This window comes from Scyliorhinus torazame, chromosome 27 (assembly GCF_047496885.1).
Source record: "Scyliorhinus torazame isolate Kashiwa2021f chromosome 27, sScyTor2.1, whole genome shotgun sequence".
NCBI classification, from domain to species: Eukaryota; Metazoa; Chordata; class Chondrichthyes; order Carcharhiniformes; family Scyliorhinidae; genus Scyliorhinus; species Scyliorhinus torazame.
Genome location: NC_092733.1, coordinates 7,826,134 through 7,842,553, shown reverse-complemented (window position 1 = coordinate 7,842,553; position 16,420 = coordinate 7,826,134). Strand labels below are relative to the sequence as shown.

Sequence of the window (16,420 nt, the reverse complement as noted above, 5' to 3'; positions counted from 1 at the left end):
TTTATTCATTTTCTGTTTATAAAATAGGTCATTGTTATTTGTGTTGTTATAATATTGTGTAAAGGATGCACAATGTCCTGTGTTGGTTGACCAAAAATTTTCAAAAAACTTTTTTATAAAAAAAAAAATTGCTCTTTATTAAGGCAAGACCTGCATTCCTTACAGACATGTCTGAAGCGGATGCAAATAATAGCCTAGCCTCCCATCCATGTGGAATTGTACCTTGCCCATTCAGTTGCCATATCCATGGAGATTCAAAAAGGCAACAATTATGATATCACCACCTTAATAATAGTCAAGGCTTCTCCTTCCTAAGAAGCTATACAAGTCACAATGCAGGAAAAAAACTAGAGCTGTTCATGGCATAATTAGAATTTCATTAAAAATTCAGCAGTAGGTGGATTTTTGCCTCTAAAGAACTGGAGAAAGTTACACCTTTGGGAAATAAGCAAACAAACCAGCCAATCAGGTATTTAAAGTTGCAGAGTATGGTAAAGGCCAAGGTTTAACTTGCCAAACTCACCAAAAAGTATTACTGATCCTGTTGTGCCCTTGACAAGGGACTGATTTATTTTTCTCAATGTAGCACTAAATTTATTATTTATTATTGATAACCAAATTAATCAAGTAAACGGAGCAGCAGAGCTCTACTTATAGAGGTGGCATCAGGCCTAAGCAATCAATGCAACTGTCCTGATTGGATCCAGCAATTAGATTATCCAGGGAAAAGTAGGGGCCCATACTGACCCCTGGCACAGGTCACCCACAAGGCAAATGCCAGCCCTGTCCACTTGTAAGAAAAAGAGTTGGATCAATGTTACATCAATGTCTTGCCAAAGTAACCTTATACTACAATAAGAAACTGAACTATGTGTTGTGTTATGCTTCTTCATGGAGTATAAGCTGCTTCCTTGATGTATACTCTGACAAAGGAAGGTTCAGACTTGGAGATAGGTTTAACACGCTTATTGAACAGTTAACAATTCTCCTACTTGAGTTCGACTCTCCTGCTGATCTTGCTATAGTAACTCAGTCGAACTAACCAGTCTGCTCTAATCCATGCGGTGGGTGTGATGCTTCCTGATCTGCCCCTGTCTCTCTGAGTGTCGCCTATGGAAAGAGAAAGAGCATGTGTGCCCTGTCCTTTTATATGGGTAGCCCCCTTGTGTTAGTGTCACCTCTGGGTGTGTCTTGACTGCCCATTGGTCGTGTCCTATCTTACTGACCAATTGGTTGAATGTCTGTGTGTCATGATGTCTCTGGTGCTCCCTCTAGTGTTTATTTAGTCTTAGTGTATTTGCATTAACCCCTTGTGTATTTACAGTGATGCATATCACCACACTATGGGCTGCTGAAATTGTGCCTCTTTGTTCTTTATAAACATATTTATAAATTCAGTACACAGATCGTGATGAATCTGCAAAGACAGGCTGCCCAACTTCAGTCATTTCTGGGAGCCCTGACCAGATTTTATGTCCATCGGCATTGAATGTCAGGCTTCGGGGCTCCTGTGTCTTTAAGAGATGTGGTCCTGCCTCCAAGTTTCCAGCTAATAACAGGGCCAAAGGATCTCAACATCCAGCAGTGCCACCAGGAGAGGTGGCCACAGCTGGGACTGTACCTGGCCAAGGGAAGCATTGTAGGTGCTGCCCTGGATTCAAGAGAATAAAGTCTGAGTTGCCAGGTTCAGTCAGGCAATTCCTGGCGAGTGAGAGGAGAGGTGGTTGGCGAGTGATTGGTAGTGTTCCTGTGGGGCCTGCCTTGACGCTGAGGGTTGGGCCGCAGTGTTCCCAATCTACAGGGTACACCACTCCTAAGGCCCCAAAGAGGCTACCAAAATGTAGCTCATGGGCTCCCCATACGTTAGAGGGCCTACCCACTGCTTGACCTAATGAAATTAGGTTTCTCAATCTTCATTCAATAAAATTATTCTTTTCCTTTTTTTTAGTAAATTGTGAGAACAATTAGATGATGATTCAGGCGTTTAAATTATTTTCCGACTGGTTAATTCAACCACAATTTTAAGCTCCCTCATGGATTTTGAGCCATTGAAGCCTAGACTTCTTATTATCATGATAATTATTTTCTCCATTTTATTCTCTACTCTCCTGGAAAAATTACCACGTGCTGGGGTAAAATTCAAAAATGCTGACTGTCGATCTTTAAGTGATCATTCCTTTTTATTTTAAATTTAAAGTACCCAATTCTTTTTTCCCAATTAAGGGGCAATTTAGTGTGGCCAATCCATCTACCCTGCACATCTTTGGGTTGTTGGGGGCGGGGGGGGGGGGGGTGAGACCCACAGACATGGGGAGAATGTGCAAACTCCACGTGGACAGTGACCCACAGCCGGGATCGAACCTGGGACCTCGGCGCCGTGAGGCAGCAGTGCTAATCACTGCGCCACCATGCTGCCCTCAAGTAATCATTCCTAACCTGTGTCTAGCTAGTGAGTGTCTGTAGGCTCTTGAGCAGTGGAAAGTGAGGTTTCTCACGGCTGAGCCATGTAACTTGGCTTCACCCCTGTTCTGATGTACATTTCCTAGTCAGAGCTCGATTGCCATCCTGACAGAGGTTCCAGACAGAACTGTAATTGAGCCCGGGCCCTCTCTGGCCTGTGTCTTTGTGATAACATAGGATCATAAGAACTAAGAGCAGGAGTAGGCCATCTGGCCCCTCGAGCCTGCTCCGCCATTCAATGAGATCATGGCTGATCTTTTGTGGACTCGGCTCCACTTTCCCGCCTGAACACCATAACCCTTAATCCCTTTATTCTTCGAAAAACTATCTATCTATATCTTGAAAACATTTAATGCATTCAACTGCTTCACTGGGCAGGGAATTCTATAGATTCACAACCCTTTGGGTGAAGAAGTTCCTGAGAAGCTCAGTCCTAAATTTACATCCCCTTATTTTGAGGCTACGCCCCTTAGTTTTGCTTTCACCCGCCAGTGGAAACAAACTGCCCGCATCTATCCTATCTATTCCCTTCATAATTTTACATGTTTCTATAAGATTCCCCCGCATCCTTCTAAATTCCAACGAGTACAGTCCCAGTCTACTCAACCTCTCCTTGTAATCCAACCCCCTCAACTCTAGGATTAACCGAGTGAATATCCTCTGCACACCCTCCAGCGCCAGTACCTCCTTTTGCAGGTAAGGAGACCAAAACTGAACACAACACTCCATGTGTGGCCTCACGAACACCTTATATAGTTGCAGCATAACCTCCCTAGTCTTAAACTCCATCCCTCTAGCAATGAAGGACAAAAATCCATTTGCCGTCTTAATCACCTTGATGTTTTAAAACCAAACAATGAATGACATTAGATAGTCAAGATCTTTTCCCAAAGTTAGGGGAATCTAAAACTAGAGGGCATAGGTTTAAGGTGAGAGAAGAGAGATACAAAAGTGTCCAGAGGGGCAATTGTTTCAAAGAGAGGGTGGTGACTGGCTGGAACGAGCTGCCAGAGGCAGTAGGAGAGGAGGGTACAATTTTGTGTTTTAAAAAGCATTTAGACAGTTATATGGGAAAGCTGGGTATAGCAGGATACGGGCAATTGGGACTAGCTTAGTGGTAAAAATTGGAAGGCATGAACAAGTTGGGCCGAAGGGCCTGTTTTCATGCTGTAAACTTCTATGTCTCTATTATTTTATAATGTCTTGGAGCAAGGCCTTTATAATACAATACAACTTTAAATTTTGCAGAATGAAGTTGAGATTAGGCATGTATTTTCATTACAAATCTTGTTTTAAACATTTTTTTCAAATGACAATTTTATACAACAATCACTTTACTGAACAGTAATTGCTTCACAACTGACAAAACTAACAGGATTCACACATAACATCAGATATTGAGGACAAACAAGGCTTCAATATTCGTGAGGAGCTTCACAGAATCCCTACAGTGCAGAAGGAGACCATTTGGGTTCAAATCCCACCTTGGCAGCTGGTGAGTTCAATTAATAAAATCTGGAATTGAAGGCTGGTGCCTCAGTAATGGTGACCACAAAACTATCATCGATCATTGGTTCCCAATCGGGTTCATTCATTTCCATTAGGGACGGAAATCTGCTGTCCTTACCTGGTCTGGCCTATATGTGACTCCAGACCCACAGCAATGTGGTTGACGTTTAACTGCCCCTCTGAAATGGCCCAGCAAGTCACTCAGTTCAAGGGCAATTAGGGATGGGCAATAAATGCTGACCCAGCCAGCGATCCCATGAAATAATAAAAAATAGAATATTACAGGTGCCTAAAACGATGAACATTTACTTTATACACCAGCAATTAATGGGACAAATAAGGACAGTAACTTAAATGGACACACAACATGTTATTGGAGAACCATCACCAGGAAACAACTCTTGCTCCAAAAATTGAAGGGTTTCTAATCTACCTTTTTCTGGGCATAGGCCCATGGATATATTTGTAAAACGTATAATTTTCCCTTTTCCAGATGTCTGATGACTAACTTCTGTTATCCTACTCCCTCCTTTCAGCCAGAATGTCAATGGGGTCACCTCCTGCGCACCAACGATGAGTTACTGTCAAGCCAGGTTCTCCTATAGGACCAGCACTGATGATGCTCAGTCACTAAGGAGTTTACTCAGCAACAAGCCCCAGATACTTGCCCAGTGATAACAGGCAGGTCAGACAAATCCCCTTTGGCCTGGGGTTCTGGTTCTCTCATTTATCCTATTACAGGTGAATGTTGAAAGACAAGAGGTCTTTAGTACTTCTCCGAAACCTTAGATAAGTAGTTTGCAGTTTATTCCTTTGAATATGTTCGAGAATGAAAGACCCTCCCCACTCACACATCACAACTGGGGTTCAGAGGCCATCCAAAAGTCAGAGTTAAAGGGCTGTTAAGTGTGGGTGAACAACAATACTAACTTTAACTCATCGCCGTGCTTGACTTTAAGATGCATTCTTATTTCTGTTACAATGTCATGACCACATGGCCTTGCTATGCCGCATGAGGAGTGTGCTTTTCCCAGGAATAAAAATTAGCGGCAAAAGAAATTGTACCATCCCTGTTAATACTCAGATTTCATTCTAATCCAATGCATGTTACCTAGATTAAAGTTACGAAGCCAGATGGAGTGAATTGTCATCATTCGTTGGGAATAGGAGGAAAACTCTAGTTCACCCGTTATAATAGAGACGGATCCCGACAACTGCCTGAAAAATGGGGCCCACAGAGTAATCAGTCGAGAAGTTTAATCAAAGACTTCTAATTTTTTTTTCAAAACTAATCAGGTAGCCGCTCTGCAGCCAAGTAAGTCCAGAATCTGTTTTATAGGATCTCTGAGAGATCACAAATGGCTGGACTGTCAATAGGGAACATACATATTGAGCTCTGCTACACGGTGTATGCAGATAGGTACATGCATGCAAAGTGGAAGTCATGACGTTAGAAACTTAATTTTTAAAATTTTAACCCCATTACTTATACTACCTGGAATTTAGACTTGCAAGCCAGAAATTCTCATTCGGATTGAGTGGTCATGGGAAGATTTGCAAATGGGTGCGAGAGATGTTTCTAAAAAGTTGAAAACTTTTTTATTTTCAAAAGTTTTTTTCCCGAAAGGAATGATCTCCAGCTGGTGCTGTAGGAATGGTGTGGCAGTTTGGTGCTATCCTATGAAAGCCACTCATCCAGTTCTTCTCCATTTGGATCTGAACTCGGACACATAGCTAACTCACGCCAGTCTGTCACTGATCTCCAGAACAAAACAATGAATTGAAAATGAACACTTTAACCCCAATTTTAATGTGAGTAGCGGGTTCATAGTTATGTGCGCACACTGCTTCTGGCCACAATCCAGATGCAGATAATAGTTCTCACTCCCCATGCCCCTCAGATTCTATGCAGTGGTACAGATGTCTAAGGAAGAAGGTTTGCTAAGGATAAGTGCTTACCGGGCGGCTGGGTCATACTCAGCCCAGACCCTGACGTACTCATCCAGGTGATGAGGTCCAAGGATGGAGGAGTCCCGCGTCAGGTACTCAAAGTTATCCATGATGACGGCAACAAAGAGGTTTAGCATCTGACATATAAAAAGTGAAGAGGCATCAGCTGGGGCTGAATGAATCAACTACAAGTTATTAACTGTTTAACCGTCAACTGAAAGGGTGGGGGACCCATGTTCTGTGACACAAAGGTAAGATGCAGGATTCGCCATGTCAACAATACTTAATCTTAGCTGTGACACCAGACCAAGGTAGCATCATTATAAAGGCAGGAATAAATAAGAATGAAGAACCACACGGTCCTACTTCTTGCTGAGATTGTCTACAATTTACTCTCTCATGGATGCTACACCCATTAAATGCCCTGAGGGAAGGGACAAATTCTCTAATCCTCAGCACATGACACAAACATTGGTGGTGTGGTATCAAGCGAGGAAGAAAGCCTCAGATTACAGGACAATATAAACGGGCTGGTCAGGTGGGCAGAACACTAGCAAATGGAATTTAACCCTGAAAAGTGTGAGATGATGCATTTTGGGAGGACTAAAAAGGCCAGGAAATATACAATGAATGGTAGGCCCCTAGGAAGTACAGAGGTCCAGAGGCACCTTGGTGTGCATGTCCATCAGCCCCTAAAGGCAGCAGGACTGGTAGATAAGGTGGTTAAGAAGGCACATGGGATACTTGCCTTTATTAGCCGAGGCACAGAATATAAGAAACTGACCAATTAGCATGAATCTTGTCTACATGGGAGTGAAAGGAGAAATGTGCATAAAAATGTTAGGATCAGTCAGCTACAAAAATAGAACAAATCTGGAAGTGTCCATCAAACACTTATTTCCTGAATCAAAATTTTCAAAGCCGATTTCAATTACAAACTTTTAAGTCCATGGAAAAACAGAGTTTCACCCGACAGTGGAGCAATAATGGAAAGAAATGGAAAAAGCTGGAAATAGATAACTGGTCATCAGGATGCTTTGTTTGCGCTTCTGATGTGAAGGGTGCACATTCAGAACAGATACCGGCTTACTTTATATATATCCAATATTTTTTGTTTTCCGTTAAGTAACGAGGTTGACAACTTCTGGGTGCGGCGATGACCAGCTGAGTCGCACGTTTCGGCATGTCCCGGTGGAACGGACTTTTGGGCTCTTAATAAGAGCCCCAACGGCAATTTTAACGGCTAAAAGTACTGTGCGGTGAACCAGAAGGGAATCCCCCCTGGATACGGATGAAAAAAGGAGAGGAAGGTGGCCGGATTGCGGTGGATTCTTTGGAGCAGCGGCAAGGAAGGCAAGCAAAAACCAAGATGGCGTCGGAAGGTGGCAGTTTAATATGGGGCCCTGAACAACACGAGTTTTTGAAACGCTGCGTGGAAGAACTCAAAAAGGAAATGAAGAAGGAGCTGTTGGCCCCGATATTACAGGCGATCGAAGGGCTAAAGGAGGAGCAAAAGACCCAGGAGCGGGAGCTTCGGGTCGTGAAGGCAAAGGCTGCCGAGAATGAGGACGACATACAGGGCCTGGTGGTGAAGACGGAGATGCACGAGGCACACCATAAACGATGTGTGGAAAGGCTGGAGGTGCTGGAGAACAACGTGAGGAGGAACAACCTAAGGATTCTTGGTCTTCCTGAAGGTGCGGAGGGAGCGGACGTCGGGGCATATGTGAGCACGATGCTGCACTCGTTAATGGGAGCGGAGGCCCCGGCGGGTCCGCTGGAGGTGGAGGGAGCATACCGAGTGATGGCACGAGGACCGAGAGCAGGAGAAATTCCTAGAGCCATAGTGGTGAGATTCCTCCGTTTTAAGGACAAAGAGATGGTCCTTAGATGGGCAAAGAAAACTCGGAGCAGTAAGTGGGAGAACGCGGTGATCCGCGTATACCAAGACTGGAGTGCGGAGGTGGCGAGAAGGAGGGCGAGCTTTAATCGGGCCAAGGCGGTGCTTCACAAAAAGATAAAATTCGGAATGCTGCAACCGGCAAGACTGTGGGTCACATATCAAGGGAGGCACCACTACTTTGAGACGGCGGATGAGGCGTGGACTTTTATCGTGGAAGAAAAATTGGAATGAGCGGGTTATTTTAATTAAAAAAAAGAACGTTTGTAACAAAGTGGTGGGGCGAGTATGGGGGGCGAAGAGGGGGTAAAAAGGGGGGAAAGAGGAGTTTTATGTTATTAATCCTGCGATGTGGTAACTTTTCTCTCTTCCACAGGAGGTGGTGGGGGGAGGAAAGGAGGTGGAGGAGATGGGGCGTTGGCCATTGGGGGCGGGGCCAAGGGGGAAGCGCGGGCTCGGTTCCCACGCTATGATAATCATGGCGGGAATAGGGACGCAGGAAGGAGGGGGCGTCGCACGGTGCGAGCCGAGGTCACGGGGGGAAGCCGAGGTCGGCCAGAGTTTGCTGACTTCTGGGAGCAACATGGGGGGTGTAACTACGCTAGTGGGGGATCTAGCGGGGGGGGGTGGGAGGGGGGAATTATTGGGCTGCTGCTGCTGGGGAGAGGGGGGAGCTGGCATGGGGTGGGATGGGCGGGGGGGCACCGCCTGGGGGGGACACAGCTGCGTGGGAACCGGGTGAGGAGCTGGAAAAAGGGGATGGCTAATCGACAAGGGGGGGTGGGTAAAAAGCCCCCCAACCCGGCTGATCATGTGGAACGTGAGAGGGCTGAACGGGCCGATAAAGAGGGCACGGGTAGTCGCACACCTTAAGAAACTTAAGGCAGACGTGGTTATGTTACAGGAAACGCACTTGAAACTGATAGACCAAGTGAGACTACGCAAAGGTTGGGTGGGGCAGGTGTTCCATTCGGGGCTAGATGCGAAAAACAGGGGGGTGGCTGTATTAGTGGGGAAGCGGGTAATGTTTGAGGCAAAGACTATAGTGGCGGATAGCGGGGGCAGATACGTGATGGTGAGTGGCAAACTACAGGGGGAGACGGTGGTTTTGGTAAACGTATATGCCCCGAACTGGGATGATGCCAATTTTATGAGGCGGATGCTAGGACGCATCCCGGACCTAGAGGTGGGAAAGTTGGTAATGGGGGGAGATTTCAATACGGTGTTGGAACCAGGGCTGGACAGGTCGAGGTCCAGGACTGGAAGGAGGCCGGCAGCAGCCAAGGTGCTTAAATATTTTATGGAGCAGATGGGAGGAGTAGACCCGTGGAGATTTAGCAGACCTAGGAGTAAGGAGTTTTCGTTTTTCTCCTATGTCCACAAAGTCTATTCGCGAATAGACTTTTTTGTTTTGGGAAGGGCGTTGATCCCGAAGGTGAGGGGAACGGAGTATACGGCTATAGCCATTTCGGATCACGCTCCACATTGGGTGGACTTGGAGATAGGGGAGGAAACAGAAGGGCGCCCACCCTGGAGAATGGACATGGGACTAATGGCAGATGAGGGGGTGTGTCTAAGGGTGAGGGGGTGCATTGAAAAGTACTTGGAACTCAATGTTAATGGGGAGGTCCAGGTGGGAGTGGTCTGGGAGGCGCTGAAGGCAGTGGTTAGAGGGGAGCTGATATCAATAAGGGCACATAAAGGAAAGCAGGAGAGTAGGGAACGGGAGCGGTTGCTGCAAGAACGTCTGAGGGTGGACAGGCAATATGCGGAGGCACCGGAGGAGGGCCTGTACAGGGAAAGGCAAAGGCTACACGTAGAATTTGACTTGCTGACAACGGGTACTGCAGAGGCACAGTGGAGGAAGGCACAGGGTGTACAGTACGAATATGGGGAGAAGGCGAGCAGGTTGCTGGCCCACCAATTGAGGAAAAGTGGAGCAGCGAGGGAAATAGGGGGAGTGAGGGATGAGGAAGGAGAGATGGAGCGGGGAGCGGAGAGAGTGAATGGAGTGTTCAAGGCATTTTATAAAAAATTATACGAAGCTCAACCCCCGGATGGGAGGGAGAGAATGATGGGCTTTCTGGACCGGCTGGAATTTCCCAAGGTGGAGGAGCAGGAAAGGGTGGGACTGGGAGCACAGACTGAAATAGAGGAAGTAGTGAAAGGAATTAGGAGCATGCAGGCGGGGAAGGCTCCGGGACCGGATGGATTCCCAGTTGAATTTTACAGGAAATATGTGGACTTGCTCGCCCCGCTACTGATGAGGACCTTTAATGAGGCAAAGGAAAGGGGACAGCTGCCCCCGACTATGTCTGAGGCAACGATATCGCTTCTCCTAAAGAAGGAAAAGGACCCGCTGCAATGCGGGTCCTATAGACCTATTTCCCTCCTAAATGTAGATGCTAAGATTCTGGCCAAGGTAATGGCAATGAGGATAGAGGATTGTGTCCCGAGGGTGGTCCATGAGGACCAAACTGGGTTTGTGAAGGGGAGACAGCTGAATACAAATATACGGAGGCTGCTAGGGGTAATGATGATGCCCCCACCAGAGGGGGAAGCGGAGATAGTGGTGGCGATGGATGCCGAGAAAGCATTTGATTGAGTGGAGTGGGATTATCTGTGGGAGGTGCTGAGGAGATTTGGTTTTGGAGATGAGTATGTTGGATGGGTGCCGCTGTTGTATAGGGCCCCAGTGGCGAGTGTGGTCACGAATGGACGGGGATCTGCATACTTTCGGCTCCATAGAGGGACAAGGCAGGGATGCCCTCTGTCCCCATTATTGTTTGCACTGGCGATTGAGCCCCTGGCAATAGCATTGAGGGGTTCCAAGAAGTGGAGGGGAGTACTTAGAGGAGGAGAAGAACACCGGGTATCTCTGTATGCGGATGATTTGTTGTTATATGTTGCGGACCCGGCGGAGGGGATGCCAGAGATAATGCGGACACTTCGGGAGTTTGGAGAATTCTCAGGATATAAACTGAACATGGGAAAAGTGAGTTGTTTGTGGTGCATCCAGGGGAGCAGAGCAGAGAAATAGAGGACTTTCTGCTGAGGAAGGTAACAAGGGACTTTCGTTACTTGGGGATCCAGATAGCCAAGAATTGGGGTACATTGCATAGGTTAAATTTAACGCGATTGGTGGAACAAATGGAGGAGGACTTCAAGAGATGGGACATGTTATCCCTGTCACTGGCAGGGAGGGTGCAGGCGGTTAAAATGGTAGTCCTCCCGAGATTCCTCTTTGTGTTTCAGTGCCTCCCGGTGGTGATCACGAAGGCTTTTTTCAAAAGGATCGAAAAGAGTATCATGAGTTTTGTGTGGGCCGGGAAGACCCCGAGAGTGAGGAAGGGATTCTTACAGCGTAGTAGGGATAGGGGGGGGCTGGCACTACCGAGCCTAAGTGAGTACTACTGGGCCGCCAATATCTCAATGGTGAGTAAGTGGATGGGAGAAGAGGAGGGAGCGGCGTGGAAGAGATTGGAGAGGGCGTCCTGCAGGGGGACTAGCCTACAAGCTATGGTGACGGCGCCGTTGCCGTTCTCACCGAAGAAATACACCACAAGCCCGGTGGTGGTGGCAACTTTGAAAATTTGGGGACAGTGGAGACGGCATAGGGGAAAGACGGGAGCCTTGGTGGGGTCCCCGATAAGAAATAACCATAGGTTTGCCCCGGGGAGAATGGATGGGGGATTTGGAATATGGCAAAGAGCAGGAGTAACGCAACTGAAAGATCTGTTTGTGGATGGGAAGTTCGCGAGTCTGGGAGCGCTGACCGAGAAATATGGGTTGCCCCAAGGGAATGCATTCCGGTATATGCAACTGAGGGCTTTTGCGAGGCAACAGGTGAGGGAATTCCCGCAGCTCCCGAAGCATGAGGTGCAGGACAGAGTGATCTCAAAGGCATGGGTGGGGGACGGTAAGGTGTCAAATATATATAGGGAAATGAGGGACGAGGGGGAGATTATGGTAGATGAGCTGAAAGGGAAATGGGAAGAAGAGCTGGGGGAGGAGATTGAGGAGGATGCCCTAAGTAGGGTAAACTCATCGTCCTCGTGTGCCAGGCTAAGCCTGATTCAGTTTAAGGTGTTACACAGGGCGCATATGACTGGAGCACGGCTCAGTAAATTTTTTGGGGTAGAGGATAGGTGTGCGAGATGCTCGAGAAGCCCAGCGAATCACACCCACATGTTTTGGTCATGTCCGGCACTACAGGGGTTCTGGGTGGGGGTGACAAAGGTGCTTTCGAAAGTAGTGGGGGTCCAGGTCGAACCAAGCTGGGGGTTGGCTATATTTGGGGTTGCACAAGAGCTGGGAGTGCAGGAGGCGAGAGAGGCCGATGTTTTGGCCTTTGCGTCCCTAGTAGCCCGGCGCAGGATACTGTTGATGTGGAAGGAAGCCAAGCCCCCGGGGGTGGAGACCTGGATAAATGACATGGCAGGGTTTATAAAGCTGGAACGGATTAAGTTCGTCCTAAGGGGATCGGCTCAAGGGTTCACCAGGCGGTGGCAACCGTTCGTCGAATACCTCACAGAAAGATAGAGGGAATGGAAAAGAAGAAGGCAGCAGCAGCAGCCCAGGGGGGGGGGGGGGGGGGGGGGGGGGGGGGCGGGGGGAGGAGGAACCAGAAGGACTCTCAGGGTTGTTAATATATATGTATAATATGTATAGGTCGTTGCTATAAATAATTGTATATTGGACTGTTAAATCATATTTTTGGAGAGTGTTTATCTGAGACAAGGCAGTTGCCATTTAGTTTTAGTTTTTGTTATATATTATTTATTCTTTGTTTATAAAACAGGTCATTGTTATTTATACTGTTATATTATTGTGTAAAGGATACACAATGTACTGTGATGGTTGACCAAAAATTTTCAATAAATTTAAAAAAAAAGTAACGAGGTTGACAAGAAATGGGATGCACTTGCTACTTACCAGGAAGGAACAGAGGAAAATGAAGGACACAAAGTAGAAATAGGCAAGCTCATTGCCACACTCTGGTTCTTTGATACCAGATTTTGTATCACATGGTTTTCCGCTCAAGCATGACAGCATGATACTATGCCATGCCTCTCCTGTTGCACTCCTGAAATACACACACAACCTTGTTATAGAACTGAGTGCAGTAAAAGGGAAGGTGTCTAAAAACAGTAGGAAATTTACACTCTTTTCTTTTGGCAACTCACCTGAAAGGCTTCAATTTCATAAAAGCCCCAGTACAGGTGATTCCCAATTCTGCGTGAAATATGAGGCACTTTTAGACCCGGCGGGTCAGAGATACCTCGTCAAATTGTGCACTGGGATTGAACGATGGACTTATTAACAGGAAAAGTCATCCGGTCTGGATCCTTCTCTGTGATGTCCCAGTGGGTATGTGCTTGCTGTCATACTGAGCTCTCGAGATTATGAAATTCCGGTTTCAGTCTCTGGCCTGGAATGAGTTAACCAGGGAAACACTGAGAGGCATGGGAGAGAATGGAGGCCTTATCAGCGAGGGAAAGAAAGAACTGGATTTGCCAACATTCAGGCTCTTGATCATTACACAGTGATCGTTGCTGAAAAGTGCATGTGTCTACATGGCAGGTCAGGGCGGAATTGGAGTGGGCTGTGGCATCTCTTATACTCTGAGAGCCTGCTGACAAACACTACTTGGACTGCATGGGAAGAGGTACTGGCTTGGTATCTATGTAATCTTATTAAAGAGACACTAAGAGAAATTAAAGAGGCCAATAAAATTCATGTTTCTCACCGAAAGAGAAGCATCAGGGCTTGGAAGAACGTTCTGAAATTGTTGTGATGATTAATATCACTGTCTTCATTATCCTCAATTGCAATATTCCCGAATACCTGCAAAATAAAATGAGGCTGAATTCAATTACAATTTATTGTCCATAAAGAAATTCATTTCACGTGAACGTAACCAGCAGCAATACTGAAACAAGGGATTGTTCATGACACTTCACTTTCCTCAAAATTCTTCACGAGCATGTTTCATCAAAAAAAATCTGCTCATTAAATGCCCTTCTTGCCTGGTTCAATAATCTCTGCACCCTTAAAGTGTCTTCTTTCATTAGATAATAGCACCAAGCGAGACATCCCAAAAGGACAGCACTCTCAAGGTCTACTTGAAAGGATCTTGGGCGGGATTCTCCGTCGGCGGGATTCTCCGTCGGCGGGATCCTCCGCTTCATCGACAACGCATTCACGCTCATGGATTTCCCGACGGCGTGGGGGTGCCCACAATGGGAAACCCCATTGGCCGGCTGCTGGGACGGAGGATTCCCACTGCCGGCGGGGGCCCGCTGGAGAATCCCACCCCTTAATTTCCGAGATAGTATATTTGTGTATGTCCCTTGGTCACTACATCTGTATACTGTTACCTCCAATTCAATTTATAATCTAGTTTGACATCTAGATACTTGTAGTTCATAACTATTTCAATGTCCACATCATGAATTTTCACAGGAAGATTAAATAGCTTTTTCCTAACATTTCAAACTAGTTCTTTCATCTTGTTTTCGTTCAGAACATTTTGCAAACCTCTCCACCAAGTTCCTACAGTTTCCTTCATTACTCCCTATGAGACCCACACATGCCGTACCATCAGCATACTTCAGAATCAATATGTACTCTGATCAACAATCATTCATATGGAGGATGACAAGTAAATGTGACAGTACACATACAGAAGAGATCCAGTATTCATTAACATGGGTTCCCAGGATCTCACACCTGTTGGGTCCTGTTCTGAAGGAACTCATTGATTCCAAGAATGAGAGTAGGATTGACATCAAGGCTTTTCAATGTTTCAATAAGCTTGAATGGTTGTGTAGCATTAAAAGCTGAAGAGGACTGAACAAAGGTAGCACAAGCAGAGTTGCCTAATCTATCCCTGTGCTGTTGGATCAGATGGGCCAAGGTCAGAGCAGCATCGACCACTGACTTATGATGTGAATAGACAAACTAGTGGTCAATATGTGGAGCAAGAGGTTCTAAAGACAATTTTTACAATGGGCTCAAAGCAATTCATAACTGTTGATGTAAGAGCAACTGGTTGGTATGCTGAAGTTGAGAGATCTTAATCATTGTTGCCCATACAAGTGCACTGCTCATAGGGGAAGAAATGGGAAAATATGTATAATGCAAACATAGCAGCAGAGTACAGCACCAGAATGTCAGAACACATATGTTTGGTTGCATCGGCTGAAGTTATGTGAGGTTGGAAGGGCAGAGAGTCTGCACTGAGCTATGTCTGTGCAGGTTTCCAACAGAACCTGTTCGAATTCTAAGTTTTTGACTGAACCGTCCCTGTAGACTGACCCGTCCCTGTAGACTGACCCGTCCCTGTAGACTGACCCGTCCCTGTAGACTGACCCGTCCCTGTAGACTGGCCCGTCCCTGTAGACTGACCCGTCCCTGTAGACTGACCCGTCCCTGTAGACTGACCCGTCCCTGTAGACTGACCCGTCCCTGTAGACTGACCCGTCCCTGTAGTCTGGCCGTCCCTGTAGACTGGCCCGTCCCTGTAGACTGACCCGTCCCTGTAGACTGGCCCGTTTCTGCAGACTGACCCGTCCCTGTAGACTGGCCCGTCCCTGTAGACTGGCCCGTCCCTGTAGACTGACCCGTCCGTGTGGACTGGCCCGTCCCCCTGTAGACTGGCCCGTCCCCCTGTAGACTGGCCCGTCCCCCTGTAGACTGACCCGTCCCTGTAGACTGGCCCATCTCTGTAGACAGGCCCATCTCTGCAGATTGGCCCATCCCTGTAGACTGACCCGTCCCTGTAGACTGGCTCATCTCTGCAGACTGACCCGTCTCTGCAGCCTGGCCCGTCTCTGCAGACTGACCCATCCCTGCAGACTGACCCGTCTCTGCAGACTGACCCGTCCCTGTAGACTGGCCCGTCCCTGTAGACTGGCCCGTCCCTGTAGACTGGCCCGTCCCTGTAGACTGGCCCGTCCCTGTGACTGGCCCGTCCCTGCAGACTGGCCCGTCTCTGCAGACTGACCCGTCCCTGTAGACTGGCCCGTCCCTGTAGACTGGCCGTCCCTGTGACTGGCCCGTCCCTGTAGACTGGCCCGTCCCTGTGACTGGCCCGTCCCTGCAGACTGGCCCGTCTCTGCAGACTGGCCCGTCCCTGTTGACTGGCCGTCCCTGTGACTGGCCCGTCCCTGTAGACTGACCCGTCTCTGCAGACTGGCCCGTCCCTGGCCGTCCCTGTGACTGGCCGTCCCTGTGACTGGCCCGTCCCTGCAGACTGACCCGTCCCTGTAGACTGGCCGTCCCTGTAGACTGGCCCGTCCCTGCAGACTGACCCGTCCCTGTAGACTGGCCCGTCCCTGTAGACTGGCCCGTCTCTGCAGACTGACCCGTCCCTGTAGACTGGCCCGTCCCTGTGACTGGCCCGTCCCTGCAGACTGGCCCGTCTCTGCAGACTGACCCGTCCCTGTAGACTGGCCCGTCCCTGTAGACTGGCCCGTCTCTGCAGACTGACCCGTCCCTGTAGATTGGCCCGTCCCTGCAGACTGGCCCGTCTCTGCAGACTGACCCGTCCCTGTAGACTGGCCCGTCCCTGCAGACTGGCCCGTCCCTGCAGACTGG

The 16,420-nt window shown here is 47.8% G+C and overlaps 1 protein-coding gene across 8 annotated transcripts in view; it reads right to left on the bottom strand.

Moving 5' to 3' along the window:
• The window catches only part of LOC140403169 (voltage-dependent P/Q-type calcium channel subunit alpha-1A-like), a 721,889-nt gene that overhangs the window by 147,823 nt on the left and 557,646 nt on the right, over positions 1 to 16,420 (bottom strand). For all 8 annotated transcript variants that reach the window (XM_072490879.1, XM_072490875.1, XM_072490873.1 and 5 more), the window contains 3 exons: positions 13,569 to 13,666; positions 12,755 to 12,905; positions 5,929 to 6,056 (listed from right to left, as the gene is read on the bottom strand). In XM_072490879.1, the coding sequence (XP_072346980.1) occupies positions 5,929 to 6,056; positions 12,755 to 12,905; positions 13,569 to 13,666 (377 nt within the window). The remainder of the gene's footprint in view (positions 1 to 5,928; positions 6,057 to 12,754; positions 12,906 to 13,568; positions 13,667 to 16,420) is intronic.